This window comes from Streptopelia decaocto (genome assembly GCF_964273445.1).
Source record: "Streptopelia decaocto genome assembly, chromosome: 16".
NCBI classification, from domain to species: domain Eukaryota; kingdom Metazoa; phylum Chordata; class Aves; order Columbiformes; family Columbidae; genus Streptopelia; species Streptopelia decaocto.
Window position 1 is genome coordinate 49,620 of NC_138671.1, and position 23,867 is coordinate 73,486.

General features: G+C 52.1%; 2 protein-coding genes across 2 annotated transcripts; both read right to left on the bottom strand.

The window, feature by feature from the left end:
• Positions 1 to 1,278: 1,278 nt before the first annotated feature.
• On the bottom strand, positions 1,279 to 23,607 carry LOC309446796 (uncharacterized protein). The gene is made up of 10 exons (XM_082066885.1): positions 22,766 to 23,607; positions 21,938 to 22,155; positions 11,036 to 11,110; positions 8,781 to 8,939; positions 8,433 to 8,529; positions 6,584 to 6,712; positions 5,972 to 6,110; positions 4,559 to 4,678; positions 2,874 to 2,976; positions 1,279 to 1,781 (listed from the first exon to the last, which is right to left on the bottom strand). Exons 3-6 carry the CDS (start codon positions 11,041 to 11,043, stop codon positions 6,611 to 6,613), a joined length of 366 nt encoding a protein of 121 aa, XP_081923011.1. The 5' UTR covers positions 11,044 to 11,110; positions 21,938 to 22,155; positions 22,766 to 23,607; the 3' UTR covers positions 1,279 to 1,781; positions 2,874 to 2,976; positions 4,559 to 4,678; positions 5,972 to 6,110; positions 6,584 to 6,610.
• On the bottom strand, positions 2,476 to 18,392 carry LOC309447059 (uncharacterized protein; the record flags this gene model as incomplete). Its single annotated transcript, XM_082067318.1, has 7 exons — positions 2,476 to 2,575; positions 12,712 to 12,886; positions 14,038 to 14,158; positions 14,453 to 14,558; positions 14,801 to 14,840; positions 16,787 to 16,906; positions 18,200 to 18,392. 7 exons carry the CDS (start codon positions 18,390 to 18,392, stop codon positions 2,569 to 2,571), a joined length of 762 nt encoding a protein of 253 aa, XP_081923444.1. The 3' UTR covers positions 2,476 to 2,568.
• Positions 23,608 to 23,867: the final 260 nt, after the last annotated feature.

Here is a 23,867-nt window from a genome sequence, read left to right on the forward strand (position 1 = left end):
CAGCGCGCGCAGCTGAGTGTGGCCCCACCCACGCCGGCGGGGTCAGTGCCGAGGGGCGGGGACTGGGAGGACACGCCCATTAGGAGGTCCCCCTGGGGAAAGTGGGCAGGGGTGGAGCCTCTGTGTGTCACGCCCCCATAGGAGGAGCCTCTTGGGGTAGGGAGAGGGGCACGCCCGAAGGGGGCGTAGCTTCGGAAGGGAGGGGTGGAGCCGAGGTAAGGGTGGGCTCTGTACAGCACGTGCTCTGAGGGGGCGTGGTTTAGCAGGGGCTGAGCTTGGGGGTGGAGCTGGGTGCGGGGCTTCGATGCGTCATGCTGCTGGGGGTGCGTGCGATGAAAGGGGAGGGGTCTGTAAGGGACACGCCCCCCGGGGAGGGCACAGACGGGCAGGGGCGGAGCTTGGACGGGGTGGAGTTGGGGGTGTGGCTTTCTCAGACCACGCCCTTGGAGGGAGAGGCCAGACTGGACAGCACACTGAAAAATTAAAATTAACTGTTGTTAACCACATCGAGTTTGCTGTCTTTTATTTTAACTCAGAGGTAATTAATACCGGTCACGTTTTTGCACAACCCCAGAAAAGCCGTGGTTAACTTCAGACTGTCATAACTCAACTGTTTTCTGATTTTATTTTACATCTAAATATCTTTTACTGTTCTTTTGGGAATCATTACTGCCTGGGAACTTTTTAACACCTCTATTTATAAACAGCCACTATTTAGTGGTTCCTTTTTACTTCTCTTTAAAAAAAAAGTAACGTTTTGACTCCGTTTGGTTCTGAGCTTTGTTGCCTCCAATCTCATGGCTCTGTTATAATTTAAATACTAAACACTCCCGATCACTTTCCAATGCTGTTTAAAATCTGAAGCTTCCTTACTTTGTTTCCTATGCAGTCATTCGTGCCTGCAGTTTATTTCATAACGGTTGTGCAAATGGAGCTACCAATGACTCCACATTAGTTTTCTGCCTTTACCATTTCAAAGGAATTCCAAACAATGTGTTTTTAAACTAGGATTCAGATTGGGAATAACTGCTGCCTAGTGCACCAAGAAGTAATAGCTGAAATTAAATTTAGTTATTGCTCACGCCTAAATAATTTCATTTATTTACACTTTAACATTTTTATCATTACATTACTACCAGCCGGATTAACTAGCACACATTATTTTTTATTATAGATATAAAATAGAGGTTTTTTTTCTCTACAGGTATTACTTCCAATTAGTGCTCCAGTATTTATATTCCACTCTTAAATTTTACTACATAAATTGGGGATAATTACTGTCTGCAGAGTTTTGAGTAACAGCTAGAGTAGATGACAGGCATTATTTACTCCCAAAGACTCTTCTGGTTACTCTTATTTACGTTTTCGTCCTAAATGTCTTACAGTAAGTAAGTAGTTACAATAATAACACACCAGGGCCTTGGAATTTCCAGGAAAACCCACCGCAGTGCCTCGACGTGTCCAGAGATCGTCGGTGCCGGCTCCGCCAACAGTGCGTTTAAAACCTCCCTGTGTTTTTTTCGGTGGCAGTTCTGGCGTTATTTTTGTTGGGGCTTGGGGGACATGCTGGGGTGTTTTTCATTAAGGAAACTGCTGTTTCAGCCTGCAAGTGAAAACAAACCACACGCACAAGGCTGGACACGGTCGAAGAAGTCCCAGCTCGTCCGGCAGTCGCTGACAGCGCGTCCGTTCAGCCGTCTGCCCACCCTGACGCGCTCGCCCCCAGACGGACCGGCAGGACACACACACGTGTACTGGGGAACTCGCACCAGCGCCGCGTTCTGGGGAGGAGGGAAGGACAAACCAGAAATCAATCCTGCAAGAATCCGTCTCTAAAACACTGCAGATCAACAATGACAGTCGTAAGTCACAGACACTCCTCATTTTCTCTCTGACTCTCACAACAGTAACAAGGAAGTCCCGAAGGATGGAAAACACCAGGATAGGCTGGGAACAACAACAAAGGTAGGTAAAAGAAGGTGAATGGGGGCTCTCAGGGCCCCAAAAGACAAGCTCAGCTGTCCTGAGAGGAGCAGATGGGAATCAGAGGAGTTCTGAGGTGATCGCGGTGGGGGGCTGTCCTGGTTTTGGTAAAAAACAAGTTTCTCTTTTAGTGAATTTGCCTGCCAGCTAAAGCTTCATATTAGCTGCATTTTCCTGGAGAACCAGATACATGTTGTGGTAAACAGAGCAATGGAATGCTAACTTGTTGCTAAGGACAGATTCACATCTTGCAAGAGGGGCAACAAGAAACAGGTGACCGAGAAACTGACCGACTGTGTATAACATCCCATTCACGTGAATACTTCATATAAAAGTGGGAGATCATGAGGATCTTGTCCTCTTGGCCCTTTTTCGTCCCTTCTGCTTATGGCGACATTAGGCGAGTAAGCTTGTGAGGGGTCCAGAGGCAAAGGGACGTGTCCTGAGGAGAACAAATCGAAAGGTTCTTACCTCTGAGAAGTTGTCCTGGACTTTTGTTCCGCCAGCAGCCGTCCTGTGGTCCCGGCACAGCCTGGGGATCCCTGACCCGCACCACCGCAACCTTTAACAGGACACCGGGCCGTTCTAGAGCCTGAATGACAAACAGCAAGTATTTCTCTAGGACAGCTTTGATGGGGGATTGTTCTGTTTTCCCTGCAGCGGACAGGGAGAAATCTCTCCTCCTCACACTACCACTGAACACCCTGCCCGTGATTCTTCAGGCATTTTGGGGCTGTGAGCCCCCAGCTCTCGCTGGCCTGCTCCTCCGGTAACATCATCGTCACCCCCCGAGTCCCCCCATTGATTCACTCCAAAAACAAAGGTAGAAAAGGAAAACAGCCCCAGCGGGCAGCTCATTACTTTAAAATGCCATTTACATACGTACATACCAGAGACACCTCCAGAGAAATCCCTGGGGCGCGCCGAGAACGTCCTCGACTCCGCGCCGCCCTTGCTGCCGAGAAGATGACGAACTCGGCTGCCGGCTGCAACCTCGTCGGCCAGAGAGGCAGAGGGTGTAGAAACCTGGACCTGATCCTCTTGCTAGGAGTGGGGACTTACTGTTCCCAACTTAGCCTGGCCAACCCTGTACCAAATGCTATGAGCGCGTGAGAATAGGACGACTGACACAGGATGTTCTCAGTTAGCACACTCATGTTAATTCTGGGTGTTATGACAGAACAAAATTGGAAAAATGTGAAATCCAAGGGCAGAAGTTATGGGTAGCAACTCACCGAGGGAAAGGTGGACTCGGTGTGGGCTCTGTCTCCTGCCCTAGGGGAGAACAGAGTATCTGTTTTACACAAGCTGCTATGTGGGGCTGTTCAGATGGAGGGGGGGTGCAAGATCAGTATAAGGAGGAGTTAGTTAAGAGTGCCACTCAGGAATTGAAAAGAAGGCAAGAGAAACAGAAACTGGTACCGAAAAATAGCGATTGGTATGAAGAAATAAGGAAAAAAGACAAGGGATTACAATTACCAACAGTAGGGAAAAACCTGTTTATAGGTCTTATGTAAAAGATAGCCCGGGAATTAAATGTCTCATCATGCTGGATATGTGGGGGGTCTCCAACGGCAGAACGGTGGCCTTGGAGAGGAGAGAGTGTAAGCCCAGAAGGATTACTGGGATGGAACAGAACTCACGTAACTCCAGAAAAAAGACCAGAAGGATGGGTATTAAGTCACTTAATAATAGGGCAGATATGCCTGTCAAGGGATGATGGTAAACTGGATTTTACTGAATACGCTGGACAAACCCCTCGTAAGTTAGTGTTACGGGCAAATTCATCAAATACCTCTATTCCTCCCACTCGGTGGCCAGGTCCACCTAATGGATATTGGTCTCGAAATTGTAGCCTGGGAAATAAAACGATATGCTGGAAGAATCGAAGCAAAGCAAACCCCTTGGAGAAAATGGGGGATTTAAGGAGATCTTGGCAGAATCCTGCCTCTACCGATGTCAACGAACCACGGAAAGCCCCCGATGGATTATTTTGGATATGTGGGAATAGAGCTTAGAACAAGTTAATGCCTAAATGGAGACGGTCTTGTACAATAGGGATAATTCAACCAGCATTTTTCCTTTTCCCAAAGGAAAAAGGGAGTCATCTGGGGAAACCTCTGTACGAAACTTTCAACAGAGAGAAGAGGGGTTTAACAAATGTCCCCATAGGAGGAACGCAAACTTGGAGAGATGATGAATGGCCTGCGAAAAGGATAATTGAATACTATGATCCAGCCACCTGGGCCCAAGATGGAAGCCGGGGATACCGTACCCCAATATACATGCTAAACCGAATTATCCGGTTGCAAGCAGTGGTTGAAATAAGAAGCAACCGGACAGCTGAGGCACTGAATCTCATAGCAAGACAGTTGTCTCAGACCAGGGCTGCAGTGGACCAAAATCGGGTAGCCTTAGATTATCTTTTAGCTGAAGAAGGGGGTGTCTGTGGGAAATGGAATACTTCTGAGTGTTGTTTAGAAATAGATGGTAATGGGGAAGCTATAATGAAAATAGCAGAGGAGATAAAACGACTTGCGCATGTACCAGTACAGAAATGGAATTCTATACTTACTAGCCATTGGTGGGATAACTTCTCTGGGGGAGCTGTTTGTACCGTGTATGATCCCGTGCTTTATTCGGTTAATACATTCAGTACTCCAAGCCATGCAAATCTCAGCCGTGCCTACAGATCCTGAAATGGCAACAAAAGGAACAGGGTATAAATTGATGATTTTAAAAGATAACACCAAACTGGACCTGGCCGCCGCTAGGCAAGTACTAGCTAACTTTGAGGCCAAAGCACGAATCAAGAGGATAAAAAGAAAATGGGGGAACTGTGAAAAATGCACTTGTGATTCGTGCTAAGATGTTTAATGTTTACAGATATAACCAAATGAGGCACGGGCTCTGAACCTGGAAAAAGGAAAAGGTGGTTAAGCTCCATGAAACTTGGATATGAAGTTATATTGACAGAGGGAACTAACATTTTAAGGGTTAACTAAAACTTATAATGGGTGCCTACTAACGAACTAACACTTTAAGGCTTAGTCACACAATAAATGCTTAGTTTAGAGCTTTATATTAAGAAGAACAGAACCCCATCGAATGCCAAGAGAAGAAGTTTCACTGCACCCAGCTGTAAACTTGAGGAGACAAGATAACGAAGATTTACAGCAAAAGGGGGCGCCAGTCTGGTTTCAATTGACTTGGCAGCTTGGGTTCCAGCCCATTCAACATAATGAGCCAAAGGTAAAAAGTTCACTGTGACGAAGCTGAAGGAGCCTTCATCCAAAGACCCCTCCTCAAATTCACCAAGTGGCAATGTGCAGGCGCAACAGGGAAGGGTCTATGGACATGGTTATCTGAGACTCATTTTAAGCAGAAGCAGGGAAAGGTTATGAATACGTATAGGTGTTCCTGGGATCATTACGAATATGTAATGCCTATCTGTATTTAAGCATACTTATTATTGTTAAAGGTGTGCGTGTTGGGCGGAGCGAATCATCCGCGCACCCAGCGCTGTTTTGCTTATGCTCTAATGAACACATGTCTAAGGAATACAAGGAATTGGATTAAACGTTGTTTATCCATAGAAGAAGCGTAAGTTATTTATTTTAATACTAAAACCTACCCACGACATACCGCCCTCACAAGTTGTGCTCCAAGTTTATCCCACCCTCTCCAAAAAAAAACAATTCCGCTACGCAGCTCAAATCCATCTAACGCTCAGCACCACAACCAGGACACTCTGCAACACAGGCGGCTTCACAACGCTCACGCCCCTTGCACGTTAAAGCCACGGCAGCTTCTGCTGTAGTTTTTGCCGTTCGAGTGCACAGTCAGAACCAAGGCCTATCCAAGAATTAAACCGAACTACGGTATGCCTCACCGCTACATACAGAGCTGGCTTTACACCGCAACAGAGCACCGGAACAACCGATACCAAAAGCCCGGCCCCAGCTCTCAGCAAAGAAAGACTCCTCACCAGAGGTCCTGGTCCGTTCCCGCAGCGATCCAACCGAGACGAGGAGTCTCTCCAGAGAAATCCCGGGGCGCGCCGAGAGAGTCCTCGACTCCACGGGTGTTGCGGCCGCACAGAGCGGGTCCTCCGGCCGCCTCGCCACCTGAAACGGGGAAAGAAACGGGACGGCAGAGTCAGCAGCACTGCTAAGCTGCATTCTTTATTTGATCGGCGCTGGGGAACGCAGGGGTCGTCCTCTGTAAGTGCTCCACTGACGCTCTTGCATCGCTTCTGTTCGCATAATTCTTACATATGTATTACGATTTTTTTGTCATTTACAAGTGCACGTACCACCACCCCCCAAAAGTGGGGGGGCTCCCCTAGGAAAACAAAGCGGGGGCAGCGCCCCAAACAGCCGCAGCCCCCAGCCCGCAGGCCGGCAGCTGCCCCCCGGCACGGCAATGCTGCTGGCCAGCCTGAGCAGGGAGCTGTTCGTGCCGGCCAATATCGATACCCCCCTTCGCCCTCTCGCGGGAGAGCAAGTTCTTCAGCTTTCTGGGCAGAAGTCCCTGGAGGTAAAGGTTCAGCTCCCATTACCTGCTGGGCAGCCGTCCCCGCACGCCCGGCTTCACGTACCCCTTGCTTTACGCAAAGCTGCTTCCATCAGTGACCCAGGAGTCTTCGGCATCCTCCAGCGGCCGGTCCTTTCAATCCGCTCCTGCTGTTGCCGAGCATTCGTGGGCCACCGACTGCAAGACGGATCCACTGAGGAAAGAAGCCGCACCGACAACGTTAGCAGTAGCAATATTTACGTCGTTAAACGTTCTAAGGAGGCACTGAGGGAGGGATGTTGTTTGCACACAAACGGGGACCTGACCCCCGTCGGGGGGACGGACACTGACACGCGGAGACCTGACTGCGAACCCCGCAGGTCACACAGCGTCTCTGCCCCCTGGCAGCTTCTCTTCACAAGCGAGAAGAGAAAACAGGGACAGGTATCTGAAAAAACAAGGCAGAGAACACAGCAGCGGGGGGGACAGAGGAAAAGAGGCCGGAAGAGCACCGAGGAACAGGGCAGAGGAAGAAACAAATCGGCGCGGCGGGGCGGAGACGGAGGAAAAAAGCCCGGCACGGTCAATGGGACAGAGAGGAACGCGGCCACGGGCGGGGAGCGGGACACGGGGACGCAGAGAGAAACCACGGGACGCGGGGAGATACCAAAACGTCGGCAAAAAAGACTCTTTAACACTGTTCTGAAAGTGTTAAACGGCAGGCAATTTCAATACAGCGCACCGCACGCTCAAGGATGGCCCCTGTAATCGAGCTTGCATGTGACTCACGCTTCTTGGTATTGATTACATCTACCTATTGGATATTCATTTGCTCCCAGCGCTTAGTTAATGCATTAAACGGAAGCTCTTTCCATAACCCCACCCTTCGCTGGCAGTCCATCCTTGGTGTGCCAGCCTGTGCACCAAGGGTCTCCAGTGGTCCCCGGTGCCCCCCCGCCCCGGTGTCGGCTTCTCGACCTCATTTCTTGAGCACGCCCACTCTCATTTTGTGCTGCTACTCAAGTAGCTCCTTCTCCATTCTGTGGAACGTTCCATTTTCCCAGCCTGCGAGCCAAGGACATCCCGCTTTGCCCCACCTCCAGTCCCTGTAGAGCCAGTTTTTCTCTGTTAGGTTTCTGTTACGTTAGGCCTGGTCTTGCTACCTTATGCCGAGGGTTTTCTAAAAGATTTTTGTTCCTCCTATCAACGGGAAGCAAGAGGGAGAGCAACAGGCAAAACCGATGGCAGAGCGAGAGAGACCGCGGGGAGCACAGGGGGCTGGAGGAAGAAAGAGAGGAATGAGGAGCCCCGCGGAGAGACGGAGGGCAGGCAAAAAACAACAAAAAAAGAGAAAAACGGGGCGGGGGGCAGCACGAAGGCTCAGAACAGGAACGAGGACGGGAACAGTGCCGTACAGAATGAAGAAAGCCAGCAACGCTGAGCACGACAAAGGCACAGAGAGAGAAGACAAAGGGAGGGAGGAAGAAAAGAGAAAGACAGGAAGGTCGGGGGACAGAGCAGCACGTACAGAAACAGAGAGGAAGAGAAGAGCGGGGACACGCACACGGACGAGAGCGCAGCGGGGGGACGGACGCACACGGACGAGAGCGCAGCGGGGGGACGGACGCACACGGACAGGAGCGCAGCGGGGGGACGGACGCACACGGACGGGAGCGCAGCGGGGGGACGGACACACACGAGAGCGCAGCGGGGACAAGAGCACAGCGGGGACATGAGCACAGCGGGGACATGAGCACAGCGGGGACAAGAGCACAGCGGGGACAAGAGCACAGCGGGGACAAGAGCACAGCGGGGACAAGAGCACAGCGGGGACAAGAGCGGGCCAGAGAAAGCGTGGGGAAAAAGGAGACGGAGGGGCAGGGAGGCACCAGGACACACAAGCCGGGGACGAGGCCCGAGGGCCAGGGACTCACAGCGGCTCTCGCTTTCGGTGGCTGCCAGGAGGCTTCTAACAGCTCAGACGCTCCTGTCCCCTCCTCTCCTCCCTCGGGGCGCTCAGCCGTCCTCAGCCTAGGAGAACACGGTGGGGTGTCAGGGCTGCTACGAGACGACGCTTCGGGGACACGGAGCCTCGCTGGCTCGCTCGCCACGCAGCCGTCCCGCTCCGGGATACGCGCACAGACCTGCCGCGCACGTTGACGGCCTGGCCCGCTGCACGCCACGCAGAGGGACCCTTCGCCACCCGGAGAGAGGGGCTCCCTCTCTTGCCCGCCGCAGGAAGCAGACGTCGGGCCGACGGCCCCGCATTTCTTCCTCTTTACCTCTCCGGCTCCAGCCGCGGCAGCACCCGTCCACGGACGGGACGCGCTCCCCCGTCCCTTTTCCCGCCGCGCTGCCAGACGAGCCTCGCCAGCCCGAGGCGGGCGCAGCCGACGGCATCCCCGGGGTGGCAGCGAACGGCCGCATCCTCAGCGTGGCCTCTGGGAGCGGGAAAGAAGAAGCAGCAGCCGTTAGCACCGTAGCTCACCCCTGCCTGAGCCTGCTCCTTCTGCACGGGCCACCGGAGAGGTGCCGAGGGCCGGCCTGCCGCCTTCACCATGGGGCTCGGGAGTGGCCCGGGAACACGGGACGGGTTCGCAGGAGCTGCCGCAGCTGGGGGCGGCTGCACGGGGCGAGCGGGGCCGCGGGAGGAGGCTCAGGGGGAGCTCTGGCGAGCTGGGGACGCACCCGGCATCTGCCCCTGGCCGGCTGGCGCCTCCTGCTCCTCTGCGGCGCGCTGGCCAATACACTGACAATACATCTATTAGTTAAATAGAAACTAAGCACTCTGCTTCTAAACAACGTGTTATTTAATCTTCTGTCTCCCTCTTGTCATGCAGAAGGATCTAAAAGGTGAAAAATATCCCCTCAGCGTGCAGGGGGTCAGAAAGCATTTTACCTCACATCAACTGGTTAATGAGGGTATGAGTTCTATAACTTCATCACAGCATACACTAACTTGGCAGCTTCTCTTGAATTCCCCCCTTTGCAACATAGTTGCAAATACTTTGGCAGTATAAATCTACAAAATATTATCACCTCGTGCTGTGGTACAGCACAATTATTTGTTACCCACTAGCAGTGCCAAACAGAACACTGTAGCATAATGTAAGTCAAAATGACTGGCCATCAAAATCAGACTCATAAGATCAACGCTGATGGAGCTGTGAAGCCGCAGCTCCTGCCGGTTCTGACGGTTCTTTCTTATCTGGCACCTCTGGCTGCTTGTGTTTCTTATCTGGCACCTCTGACTGCTTGTGTTTGTTTCTTATCTGGCACCTCTGGCTGCTTCGGGTCAAGCAGCGTCTCTGCCCCCTGGCCGTGCGCTGCAGTACCCGAGTTTCGCCACAGGGCGGCAGCACTGAGACCCGCCGCGACAGCCCCGGGCGAGCGGTCGCGCCGCGTGTCGCGGGAATCCCGAAAAAAAAAACCCAAAAACCAAACGCAACAAAACAAAAAAGCACACGGAGAGCTGCGGCACGAAAGCCGCGCCTACAGGACACGGTACCCGCTGCGCCTCGCCCCGAGCTCCCGCCGAAGCGGCGCCCCACCACCGAGCCTGCAACCGCGCCTCAGCTCCGCTTTTAAAAGTGCCCCCACTAACGGGGGCTGCGCCGCTCCCGGAGGGACTGCCGGACCGGGCACGGGCGCTGCGCCGGAGGGAGACGCGGCTCCAGACCGCAAGCCTTCAGCGCACCTGCCCTCGGGGTCGCACGCCACCCACCACCTTCGCCAGCTCGGCCGTAAGGGCGGGGGGGAAACGGAGCCCATCCCGCTCCCCCCGTTCCAACGGCACGGTCCCCGTGGCCGCACTCACCTGCCGCGACTCTCGCCGCTCCGTTCCCCTCGCGCTCTTCCGCCGGGCTCCGCGGGCACCGAACCCACCGGCCGCATCGAGCGCTCCGCAGCAGCCCCGACCCCCGTTCCCGTTCGCTCCCGGTTACCCCCCCCAACCGAGGCGATCGCGGTTTGGACATGCGCAGTAGGGATACCGCAGCACCCGCCCCTTGCCGCGTCCCGGTTGGCTGCCTAGGACACGTCAATCACCTCTCTCGCCGCCTATCAGCGCTCGCCATTGGGGCATGCGCAGTAGGGACACCGCAACGCCCGCCTCTATGGCAACATCATTTGCTGCCGGCTGCACGCCAATCACCATGTTCTCCGCCTATCAGCGCTCGCTCTTTGGGGCATGCGCAGTACGCAGCACTCAACGCCCGCCCCTCCAGCAACCTGATAGGCGGACAGAGTGGCAACTGACGTGCCTAGGCAGCCAACCAGCGCTCCGCCCCTCCAGCCCTCCTGCCCTCCTGCGCCATCTGATTGGCCCGCTCTGAATCCTCTCAATCCTCACCCGCACGGCCTCTCCTTGGGGAAAAAACATGCCCGAACACTAGGGAGCCGTGGGGAAACCAGTGAAAGACAAGACGGACAGCAGCAACGGCAAGTGCAATCTGGCTTCACTTCTGATCGTGCACTTCAAAGCCTCTCTCAGTCCTACCAAGGACTGCTCCTTCTCTGGAAGGACAAACTTTCTTACCTGAACATCCTAAATTGAAGACTCCACGGAACAGAACGGGGATTGAGCCGCAGGACAACGTGCCATCGATTTACACTAATGGGGAAAAAAACCCCTAGAAGTCAACACCAAATTTAAAATTGCACGTGTCTTTTCCAAGCAGAATGAGCCTGTGATTCCACAAAAAGGGACGGCAAAGAGCAGGTCAGCTTATCAGAGAAAGACAGTGACAGGGAGCCAGACGAGGTGACACAGAGAGAGGGAGAGCGAGGCAAACGGGACGGAGAGGCCAAAATGAGCGCTCCACAGCCTCCCCCCCCTCGCCCCGAGACACCACGGACGCGTTGGCCAGGCAGGCAGCTGTTCAAACGGGATTGAGTCGGCGCACTCTGATTGGCTGCTTTCCACCCCACCGCGCCGTCCTCCTATTGGATGCGCCTTCCGCGGTCCGCGCCCAGGTGCCCGCCTCACGTCGGACCTGACTGAGGACTGCGCACTTTGGGCATGCGCAGTACGGACACCTCAACGCCCGCCCCTCCGGCAACCTGATTGGCTGCCTACGCACATCACTTGCCATTCTCCCCGCCTATCAGTGCTCCGCCCCTCCAGCCCTCCCGAGCGATCTGATTGGCCCATTCTGAATCCTCACCATTTAGAAACAGCCGCTACTTAGTGGTTCCTTTTTACTTCTCTTAAAAAAAAAAAAAAAAAAAAAAAAAAGTAACGTTTTGACTCCGTTTGGTTCTGAGCTTTGTTGCCTCCAATCTCATGGCTCTGTTATAATTTAAATACTAAACACTCCCGATTACTTTCCAATGCTGTTTAAAATCTAAAGCTTCCTTACTTTGTTTCCTATGCAGTCATTCGTGCCTGCAGTTTATTTCATAACGGTTGTGCAAATGGAGCTACCAATGACTCCACATTAGTTTTCTGCCTTTACCATTTCAAAGGAATTCCAAACAATGTGGTTTTTAAACTAGGATTCAGATTGGGAATAACTGCTGCCTAGTGCACCAAGAAGTAATAGCTGAAATTAAATTTAGTTATTGCTCACGCCTAAATAATTTCATTTATTTACACTTTAACATTTTTATCATTACATTACTACCAGCCGGATTAACTAGCACACATTATTTTTTATTATAAACTAGAGATTTTTTCTCCACAGGTATTACTTCCAATTAGTGCTCCAGTATTTATATTCCACTCTTTTAAATTTTACTACATCAATTGGAGATAATTACTGTCTGCAGAGTTTTGAGTAACAGCTAGAGTAGATGACAGGCATTATTTACTCCCAAAGACTCTTCTGGTTACTCTTATTTACGTTTTCATTCTAAATGTCTTACAGTAAGTAAGTAGTTACAATCATAAAACACCAGGGCCTTGGAATTTCCAGGAAAACCCACCGCAGCGCCTCGACGTGTCCAGAGATCGTCGGTGCCGGCTCCGCCAACGACGCGCCCAACCAGCCCCACGGCTGGGTGCCGGCTCTGCAGGTGCTGAGACATTCAAGATCGGGTTTGTATATTTTGTATTATTTTCTCTATTCTTATCAGTAGCATTAGTAAAACATTGTTAACATTTCCAGCTCTCTTCTCTCTGTCCTTCTCCCCCTCCCGATCGCCTGTCGGAAAAGGAAAACAGCCCCAGCGGGGAGCTCATTACTTTAAAGTGCCATTTACATACGTACATACCAGAGCCCCCAAACCCGGGGGGGCAGCGCCCCGAACAGCCGCAGCCACGTCCCACAGGCCGGCAGCCGCCCCCCGGCACGCTGGGCACGGACGACGGTGCCGCGTCTCCCGCTCCGGCGCTGCTCCCCCCACCGGGGCTGGGGGTCTGCTGAGCATGGGGCGGTCACAGCTCCCCCTGAAACACAGCAATTACACATGAGAGTTCTTGAAACATAGCCCCTCGTTTTGCACGTTTCCAGAAAGCATTTCTTATGTCAACTGCCTGATGACAGGCTTGTCTTTTGTAACTTAATCACACTATACGTTAATTTAGCAGCTTCTCTTGAATTCCCGCCTTTGCAATATACTTGCAAATTCTTTGGCAGTACAAATCTACAAAATATTATCACCTCGTGCTGTGGTACAGCACAATTATTTGTTACCCACTAGCAGTGCCAAACAGAACACTGTAGCATAATGTAAGTCAAAATGGCTCGCATCAAAATCAGAGTCATAAGATCAACGCTGACAAAGCTCTGAAGCCGCAGCTCCTGCCGGTTCTGACGTTTCTTTCTTATCTGGCACCTCTGACTGCTTGTGTTTCTTATCTGGCACCTCTGGCTGCTTCGGGGCAAACAGCGTCTCTGCCCCCTGGCCGTGCGCTGCAGTACCCGAGTTTCGCCACAGGGCGGCAGCACTGAAGCGCGCCGCGGCACCGCATTGGGGAGGCCGGGTGCAGCACCGCGCTTTGTCCACAGGACGGCGATACTGAGACCCGCCGCGGCACAAATGGCATTTCTGTCCCCCCAGAAATCCTGGGTCCCTCCTGAACTCCTGGGTCCCCTCCGGAACTCCTGGGTCCTTCCTGAACTCCTGGGTCCCCTCCGGAACTCCTGGGTCCCCTCCGGAACTCCTGGGTCCCCTCCGGAACTCCTGGGGGGAAAAAAACATGCCCCTCGCGGTGGGGGGCTGTCCTGGTTTTGGTAAAAAACAAGTTTCTCTTTTAGTGAATTTGCCTGTCAGCTAAAGCTTCATATTAGCTGCATTTTCCTGGAGAACCAGATACATGTTGTGGTAAACAGAGCAATGGAATGCTAACTTGTTGCTAAGGACAGATTCACATCTTGCAAGAGGGGCAACAAGAAACAGGTGACCGAGAAACTGACCGACTGTGTATAACATCCCATTCACGTGAATACTTCATATAAAAGTGGGAGATCATGAGGATCTTGTCCTCTTTGCCCTTTTTCGTCCCTTCTGCTTATGGCGACATTAGGCGAGTAAGCTTGTGAGGGGTCCAGAGGCAAAGGGACGTGTCCTGAGGAGAACAAATCGAAAGGTTCTTACCTCTGAGAAGCTGTCCTGGACTTTGGTTCCACCAGCAGCCGTCCTGTGGTCCCGGCACAGCCTGGGGATCCCTGACCCGCACCACCGCAACCTTTAACAGGACACCGGGCCGTTCTAGAGCCTGAATGACAAACAGCAAGTATTTCTCTAGGACAGCTTTGATGGGGGATTGTTCTGTTTTCCCTGCAGCGGACAGGGAGAAATTTCTCCTCCCCACAGTGCCACTGAACACCCTGCCCGTGATTCTTCAGGCATTTTGGGGCTGTGAGCCCCCAGCTCTCGCTGACCTGCTCCTCCGGTAACATCATCGTCACCCCCCGAGTCCCCCCATTGATTCACTCCAAAAAAAAAGGTAGAAAAGGAAAACAGCCCCAGCGGGCAGCTCATTACTTTAAAATGCCATTTCCAGACGTACATGCCAGAGCCGTCTCCAGAGAAATCCCTGGGGCGCGCCGAGAACGTCCTCGACTCCGCGCCGCCCTTGCTGCCGAGAAGATGACGAACTCGGCTGCGGCTGCAACCTGGTCGGCCAGAGAGGCAGAGGGTGTAGAAACCTGGACCTGATCCTCTTGCTAGGAGTGGGGACTTACTGTTCCCAACTTAGCCTGGCCAACCCTGTACCAAATGCTATGAGCGCGTGAGAATAGGACGACTGACACAGGATGTTCTCAGTTAGCACACTCATGTTAATTCTGGGTGTTATGACAGAACAAAATTGGAAAAATGTGAAATCCAAGGGCAGAAGTTATGGGTAGCAACTCACCTAGGGAAAGGTGGACTCGGTGTGGGCTCTGTCTCCTGCCCTAGGGGAGAACAGAGTATCTGTTTTACACAAGCTGCCATGTGCGGCTGTTCAGATGGAGTGTCCTGGTTTTGTTAAAAACAAGTTTCTCTTTCAGTGAATTTTGCCTGTCAGCTAAAGCCTTCATATTAACTACACTTTCCTGGAGAACCAGACCCATGTTTTGGTAAACCTAGCAATGGAATGCAAACATATTGATAAGCATGGATGGACATCTCCCAAGAGGGACGACGAGAAAAAAGTGACCAAGAAACTGACCAACTGTGTATAACATTCCATTCACGTGAATACTTCATATAAAAGTGGGAGATCACGAGGATCTCGTCCCTTTTTTCCTTATGGGTGACATTAGGAGAGGATCTTGCTACTCATCCCTGAGAACTGAGGCCTAGTGAGAGACTGAATCCAGCTCCACTTGGTTGCAGAGTCCAATCCAGGACTTTGGTGGCCAGCTCTGCAGTTGCTGAAACTTTCAAGATTGGTTTTGTATATTTTGTATTATTTTCTCTACTCTTATTAGTAGCATTAGTAAAACATCTTTAATTTTTCCAACTCTCTTCTCTCTGTTCTTCTTTCCCTCCCGATCGCCTGTGCTGAGTGGAAGGGGGGAGAGGGAGGGGCAAAAGGGGGAAGTGGGGGGAGAGGGGGTTAACAATACATCTGCCAGGGCTTTATTGTCACCCCACAATCTAAACCCTCGACATGTGGGGGGGCGCTAGATCAGTATAAGGAGGAGTTAGTTAAGAGTGCCACTGAGGAATTGAAAAGAAGGCAAGAGAAACAGAAACTGGTACCAAAAAATAGCGATCGGTATGAAGAAATAAGGAAAAAAGACAAGGGATTACAATTACCAACAGTAGGGAAAAACCTGTTTATAGATCTTATGGAAAAGAGAGCCCGGGAATTAAACGTCACATCATGCTGGATATGTGGGGGGTCTCCAACGGCAGAACGGTGGCCTTGGAGAGGAGAGAGTGTAAGCCCAGAAGGATTACTGGGATGGAACAGAACTCACGTAACTCGAGAAGAAAGACCAGAAGGATGGGTATTAAGTCACTTAATAATAGGGCAGATATGCCTGTCAAGGGATGATGGTAAACTGGATTTTACTGAATACGCTGGACAAACCCCTCGTAAGTTAGCGTTACGGGCAAATTCATCAAATACCTCTATTCCTCCCACCCGGTGGCCAGGTCCACCTAATGGATATTGGTCTCGAAATTGTAGCCTGGGAAATGAAACGATATGCTGGAAGAATCGAAGCAAAGCAAACCCCTTGGAGAAAATGGGGGATTTAAGGAGATCTTGGCAGAATCCTGCCTCTACCGATGTCAACGAACCATGGAAAGCCCCCGATGGATTATTTTGGATATGTGAGAATAGAGCTTAGAACGAGTTAATGCCTAAATGGAGAGGGTCTTGTACAATAGGGATAATTCAACCAGCATTTTTCCTTTTCCCAAAGGAAAAAGGGAGTCATCTGGGGAAACCTCTGTACGAAACTTTAAACAGAGAGAAGAGGGGTTTAACAAATGTCCCCATAGGAGGAACGCAAACTTGGAGAGATGATGAATGGCCTGCGAAAAGGATAATTGAATACTATGATCCAGCCACCTGGGCCCAAGATGGAAGCCGGGGATACCGTACCCCAATATACATGCTAAACCGAATTATCCGGTTGCAAGCAGTGGTTGAAATAATAAGCAACCGGACAGCTGAGGCACTGAATCTCATAGCAAGACAATTGTCTCAGACCAGGGCTGCAGTGGACCAAAATCGGGTAGCCTTAGATTATCTTTTAGCTGAAGAAGGGGGTGTCTGTGGGAAATGGAATACTTCTGAGTGTTGTTTAGAAATAGATGGTAATGGGGAAGCTATAATGAAAATAGCAGAGGAGATAAAACGACTTGCGCATGTACCAGTACAGAAATGGAATTCTATACTTACTAGCCATTGGTGGGATAACTTCTCTGGGGGAGCTGTTTGTACCGTGTATGATCCCGTGCTTTATTCGGTTAATACATTCAGTACTCCAAGCCATGCAAATCTCAGCCGTGCCTACAGATCCTGAAATGGCAACAAAAGGAACAGGGTATAAATTGATGATTTTAAAAGATAACACCAAACTGGACCTGGCCGCCGCTAGGCAAGTACTAGCTAACTTTGAGGCCAAAGCACGAATCAAGAGGATAAAAAGAAAATGGGGGAACTGTGAAAAATGCACTTGTGATTCGTGCTAAGATGTTTAATGTTTACAGATATAACCAAATGAGGCACGGGCTCTGAACCTGGAAAAAGGAAAAGGTGGTTAAGCTCCATGAAACTTGGATATGAAGTTATATTGACAGAGGGAACTAACATTTTAAGGGTTAACTAAAACTTATAATGGGTGCCTACTAACGAACTAACACTTTAAGGCTTAGTCACACAATAAATGCTTAGTTTAGAGCTTTATATTAAGAAGAACAGAACCCCATCGAATGCCAAGAGAAGAAGTTTCACTGCACCCAGCTGTAAACTTGAGGAGACAAGATAACGAAGATTTACAGCAAAAGGGGGCGCCAGTCTGGTTTCAATTGACTTGGCAGCTTGGGTTCCAGCCCATTCAACATAATGAGCCAAAGGTAAAAAGTCCACTGTGACGAAGCTGAAGGAGCCTTCATCCAAAGACCCCTCCTCAAATTCACCAAGTGGCAATGTGCAGGCGCAACAGGGAAGGGTCTATGGACATGGTTATCTGAGACTCATTTTAAGCAGAAGCAGGGAAAGGTTATGAATACGTATAGGTGTTCCTGGGATCATTACGAATATGTAATGCCTATCTGTATTTAAGCATACTTATTATTGTTAAAGGTGTGCGTGTTGGGCGGAGCGAATCATCCGCGCACCCAGCGCTGTTTTGCTTATGCTCTAATGAACACATGTCTAAGGAATACAAGGAATTGGATTAAACGTTGTTTATCCATAGAAGAAGCGTAAGTTATTTATTTTAATACTAAAACCTACCCACGACATACCGCCCTCACAAGTTGTGCTCCAAGTTTATCCCACCCTCTCCAAAAAAAACCAATTCCGCTACGCAGCTCAAATCCATCTAACGCTCAGCACCACAACCAGGACACTCTGCAACACAGGCGGCTTCACAACGCTCACGGCCCTTGCACGTTAAAGCCACGGCAGCTTCTGCTGTAGTTTTTGCCGTTTGAGTGCACAGTCAGAACCAAGGCCTATCCAAGAATTAAACCGAACTACGGTATGCCTCACCGCTACATACAGAGCTGGCTTTACACCGCAACAGAGCACCGGAACAACCGATACCAAAAGCCCGGCCCCAGCTCTCAGCAAAGAAAGACTCCTCACCAGAGGTCCTGGTCCGTCCCCGCAGCGATCCGACCGAGACGAGGAGTCTCTCCAGAGAAATCCCGGGGCGCGCCGAGAGAGTCCTCGACTCCACGGGTGTTGCGGCCGCACAGAGCGGGTCCTCCGGCCGCCTCGCCGCCCGAAACGGGGAAAGAAACGGGACGGCAGAGTCAGCAGCACTGCTAAGCTGCATTCTTTATTTGATCGGCGCTGGGGAACGCAGGGGTCGTCCTCTGTAAGTGCTCCACTGACGCTCTTGCATCGCTTCTTACATATGTATTACGATTTTTGAAAAGTTTGACATACAATACATTTATACTTAGAAATATTTGATCATGTTATTTATAATTGTTTAGTTTCTTACTGACAATTCATCTGTTAATTATTAGTTAAATATAAAGTAAGTTCTCAGCTTCTAAACAACGTGTTACTTAACCTTCCGCCTCCCTCTTGTCATGCAGAAGGATCTAAAAGGTGAAAAATGTCCCCTCACTGTGCGGGCGGTCAGAAAGCATTTCCCTCACGACAACCGGTTAATGAGGGCTACATCTTCTATAACTTCATCGCAGCATACGTTAACTTGGCAGCTTCTCTTGAATTCCCCCCTTTTCAATACACTTGCAAATTCTTTGGCAGTATAAATCTACAAAATATTATCATCTCATGCTGTGGTACAGCACAATTATTTGTTAACCAATATCAGTACCAAACAGAACACTGTAGCATAATGCAAGTAAAAATGACTAGCATCAAAATCAGAGTCATAAGATCAACGCTGATAAAACTGTGAAGCCGCAGCTCCTACCGGTTCTGATGTTTGTTTCTTATCTGGCACCTCTGACTGCTTGTGTTTCTTATCTGGCACTTACCTGGCACCTCTGACTGCGTCGGGTCAAACAGCGTCTCTGCCCCCGGCCGTGCGCTGCAGTACCCGAGTTTCGCCACAGGGCGGCAGCACTGAGGCGTGCCGCGGCACCGCATTGGGGCGGCCGGGTGCAGCACCGCGCTTTGTCCACAGGACGGCGACACTGAGACCCGCCGCGGCAGCCCCGGGCGAGCGGTCGCGCCGCGTGTCGCGGGAATCCCGAAAAAAACCACCAAAAAACAAACGCAACAAAACAAAAAAGCACACAGAGAGCCGCGGCACGAAAGCCGCGCCTACAGAACACAGAACCCGCCGCACCTCGCCCCGAGCTCCCGCCGAAGCGGCGCCCCACCACCGAGCCTGCAACCGCGCCTCAGCTCCGCTTTTAAACGTGCCCCCACTAACGGGGGCTGCGCCGCTCCCGGAGGGACTGCCGTACCGGGCACGGGCGCCGCGCCGGAGGGAGAAACGGCCCCAGACCGCAAGCCATCAGCGCACCTGCCCTCAGGGTCGTACGCCTCCCACCAGCTTCACCAGCTCGGCCGTAAGGGCGGGGGGGAAACGGAGCCCATCCCGCTCCCGCCGTTCCAACGGCACGTTCACCGTGGCCGCGGCCGCACTCACCTGCCGCCTCTTCCGCCGCTCCGTTCCCCTCGCGCTCTCCCGCCGGGCTCCCCGGGCACCGAACCCCGTTCCCGTTCGCTTCCGGTTACCCACTCCCCCCCCCCCCCAACGATCGCCGGCTATCAGCGCTCGCAGTAGGGGCATGCGCAGTAGGGAGACCGCAACGCCCGCCTCTTCGGCATTCTCATTGGCTATCGGTGACAAGCCAGTCACCATTCTCTCCGCCTCTCAGCGCTCGCTCTTTGGGGCATGCGCAGTACGGAGCCGCCAACGCCCGCCCCTCCAGCAACTTGATAGGCGGACAGAGTGGCAACTGACGTGCCTAGACAGCCAACCAGCGCCTCGCCCCTCCAGCCCTCCAGCCCTCCCGCGCCATCTGATTGGCCCGCTCTGCACAACTTCTCCTTGGTGAAAAAACATGCCCACTCTGAGCTCCCAAACACTAGGCTCCCGTGGGGAAACCAGTGAAAGCAAAGACCGACAGCAAAAACGTGAAGTGCAATCTGGCTTCAATTCTGATCGTGCACTTAAAAGCCTCTCTCAGTCCTACCAATGACTGCTCCTTTTTTGGAAGGACAAACTTTCTTACCTGAACATCCTAAATTGAAGACTCCACAGAACAGAACGGGAATTGAGCCACAGGACAACGTGCCATCGATTTACACTAATGGGGAAAAAGAACCCTAGAAGTCAACACCAAATTTAAAATTGCACGTGTCTTTTCCAAGCAGAATGAGCCTATGATTCCAGAAAAAAAGGAGGGCAAAGAGCAGGTCAGCTTATCAGAGAAAGACAGTGACAGGGAGCCAGACGAGGTGACACAGAGAGAGGGAGAGACAGGCAAAAGGGACGGAGAGGCCAAAATGAGCGCTCCACAGCCTCCCCTCCCTCGCCCCGACCCCCGTTTCCCCGTTAACTCCCGCTACCCGCCCCGAGACACCCCGGACGCGTTGGCCAGGCAGGCAGCTGTTCAAACGGGATTGAGTCGGCAGGCTCTGATTGGCTGCTTTCCACCCCACCGCAACGTCCTCCTATTGGATGCGCCTTCCCGCGGTCCGCCCCCAGGTGCCCGCCTCAGGGTCGGACCTGACTGAGGACTGCGCAATTTGGGCATGCGCAGTACGGACACTTCAACGCCCGCCCCTCCGGCAACCTCATTGGCTGCCTACGCACATCACTTGCCATTCTCCCCGCCTATCAGCGTTCCGCCCCTCCAGCCCTCCCGAGCCATCTGATTGGCCCGCTCTGGATCCTCACCCGCCTGCTCTGCTGGGACCCCCACGCCCTTTGGCCGCGCGGCTTCCAGCAGCCGCGTTTAAAAGGAAACAACAAACCGCGCTCCTCTGCTTTACGCGGAAAAGGGGGGCGGGTGGGTCCCCACAGCAGAAAAAACCCTTCCGTCTTGCATTGCCCTTCGCCATTACAATTGCACAGCTGTGAACTCGTCAACATAAAGCAGCCGTCTGACAGACACACACTCAGAACTTGACTAGGCTGGGGTTTTTGTCTGTCTTACACACACGGACTTGCACTTCTCTCAGGAAACAAATTCATTTTTAAGCACGGCCTCTCTTTGGGGAAAAAACATGCCCACTCTGAGCTCCCAAACACTAGGGAGCCATGGGGAAACCAGTGAAAGCCAAGACCGACAGCAGCAACGGCAAGTGCAATCTGGCTTCAATTCTGATCATGCACATAAAAGCCTCTCTCAGTTCTACCAATGACTGCTCCTTTTCTGGAAGGACAAACTGAACGTCCTAAACTGAAGACTGCATGGAACACAACTCCACTGGCAGCCAATTTGCCTCTTCTCCGGTTTCCACGTGGAATATCTTGTAGCGTCCTCTAACTTGCAAACGTTCTTCCCCAGTCCACGGCCCCAGACGCGGAATCTCCTGAGCAGCGAGCGGAATCAACCGCGCGGGATTTTCTTCACGGCACGGAGAAGGCGACACTGGCAAAAAAAGCAGGCCAAAGCACCTGAACCCGTCTGCCACCCCCAGCCTGCGGCCAAGAGACCGGGAGCACCCTGCCCGAGGGGCCGCGCACCCCGCAGCTCCGGCCGGCAGGTCTCTCTCCCCTCCACCCCCCAGCACCAAGGAGGCACTGCCGCCTCGCCCGTGCCCCCTCGCAGCGGGGCCGCCCCGGGAGAGCCGGGGGACCCCGCCTCGCCGCTGCCCCCGGGAAGGGCATGGACAGGCGCAGGTTTAATCCCTGAGGGAGAGAGAGGCCGGGCTCCCCACGCTCACCTCCCCGGGGACAGCCCGGCCAACGGCCGCTCCAGCTCCGAGCGGCTCCCGCTCGTTGCCGCCGCAGGTCACTTCTGCTCCGCCTGACGCAGCCCCCGGGCAGCGCGCCGCGTCCATCTGCCGCAGCTCTGGCTCGTCGAGGCCCCGCCTCCGCAGCTCCCGCTCCCGACGAGCTCTGTGCAGCAGCCTGGGCTTCCCGCGAGGTCACAGATCCACCACTGCCAAAAGAACGAGGATTGGGATTAACCCTTCTAAGGAGCCATCGAGGGAGGGATGTTGTTTGCACACAAACGGGGACCTGACCCCCGTCGCGGGGACGGACACTGACAGGCAGAGACCTGACTGCGAACCCTGCGGGTCAAACAGCGTCTCTGGCCCCTGGCCGTGCGCTGCAGTACCCCAGTTTCGCCACAGGGTGGCAGCACTGAGGCGCGCCGCGGCACCGCATTGGGGCGGCCGGGTGCAGTACCGCGCTTTGTCCACAGGACGGCGGCACTGAGACCCGCCGCAGCAGCCCCGGGCGAGTAGTCGCGCCGCGTGTCGTGGGAATCCCGAAAAAAAAACAAAAAAACAAACAAAAAAAACACAACAAAGCACACAGAGAGCCGCGGGACAAATGTCATTTCTGCCCGCCAGAACTCCTGGGTCCCCTCCTGAACTCCTGGGTCCCTCCTGAACTCCTGGGGGAAAAAAACATACCCACTCCAAGCTCCCAAACACTAGGCAGCCATGGGGAAACCAGTGAAAGCCAAGACCGACAGCAGCAATGTGAAGTGCAATTTGGCTTCAATTCTGATCGTGCACTTACAAGTGAAATAAATAACTTACGCTTTTTCTATGGATAAATAACGTTTAATCCAATTCCTTGTATTCCTTAAACACGTGTTCATTAGAGCATAAGCAAAACAGCGCTGGGTGCGCGGGGGATTCGCTCCGCCCAACACTCAGACCTTTAAACAATAAGAAGTGTGCTTAAATAAAGTAAGGTATTACATATTCATAATGACCCCAAGAACGCCTATACATATTCATAACCTTTCCCTGCTTCTGATTAAAATGAGTCTCAGATAACCATTTCCATAGACCCTCCCCTGTTGCGCCTGCGCAGTGCCACTTGGTGAATTTGAGGAGGGGTCTTTGGCGGTCTTTGGATGAAGGCTTCTTCAGCTTCGTCACAGTGAACTTTTTACCTTTGGCTCATTATGTTGAATTGACTGGCACCCAAGCTGCCAAGTTGAATGAAACCAGACTGGCATCCCCTTTTGCTGTAAATCTTCGTTATCTTGTCTCCTCAAGTTTACAGCTAGGTGCCGTAAAACTTCTTATCTTGGCATTCAATGGGGTTCTGTTCTTTTTAACATAAAGCTCTAAACTAAGCATTTATTGTGCGACTAAGCCTCAAAGTGTTAGTTCGTTAGTAGGCACCCATTATATGTTTAGTTAACCCTTAAAATGTTAGTTCCCTCTTCATAAGCAAGTTTCATAACTTTTTACATAGAACTTAACCACCTTTTTCCAGGTTCAGAGCCCGTGCCTCATTTGGTTATATCTGTAAACATTAAACATCTCAGCACGAATCACAACTGCATTTTTCACACAAGCCTCTCTCAGTCCTACCAATGACTGCTCCTTTTTTGGAAGGACAAACTTTCTTACCTGAACATCCTAAATTGAAGACTCCACAGAACAGAACGGGGATTGAGCCACAGGACAACGTGCCATCGATTTACACTAATGGGGAAAAAGAACCCTAGAAGTCAACACCAAATTTAAAATTGCACGTGTCTTTTCCAAGCAGAATGAGCCTGTGATTCCACAAAAAAGGAGGGCAAAGAGCAGGTCAGCTTTTCAGAGAAAGACAGTGACAGGGAGCCAGACGAGGCGACACAGAGAGAGGGAGAGACAGGCAAAAGGGACGGAGAGGCCAAAA

Bases quoted from the DNA above. Each gene is read 5' to 3' on its own strand.
- LOC309446796 (XM_082066885.1), bottom strand. The intron at 8,530-8,780 runs GTAAAGAGGAAG...GTGTTCTCCTAG, and splicing joins CCGCGGCTGGAGCCGGAGAG to GCTGAGGACGGCTGAGCGCC. The intron at 6,713-8,432 runs GTGAGTCCCTGG...TTCTTTCCTCAG, and splicing joins CACCGAAAGCGAGAGCCGCT to TGGATCCGTCTTGCAGTCGG.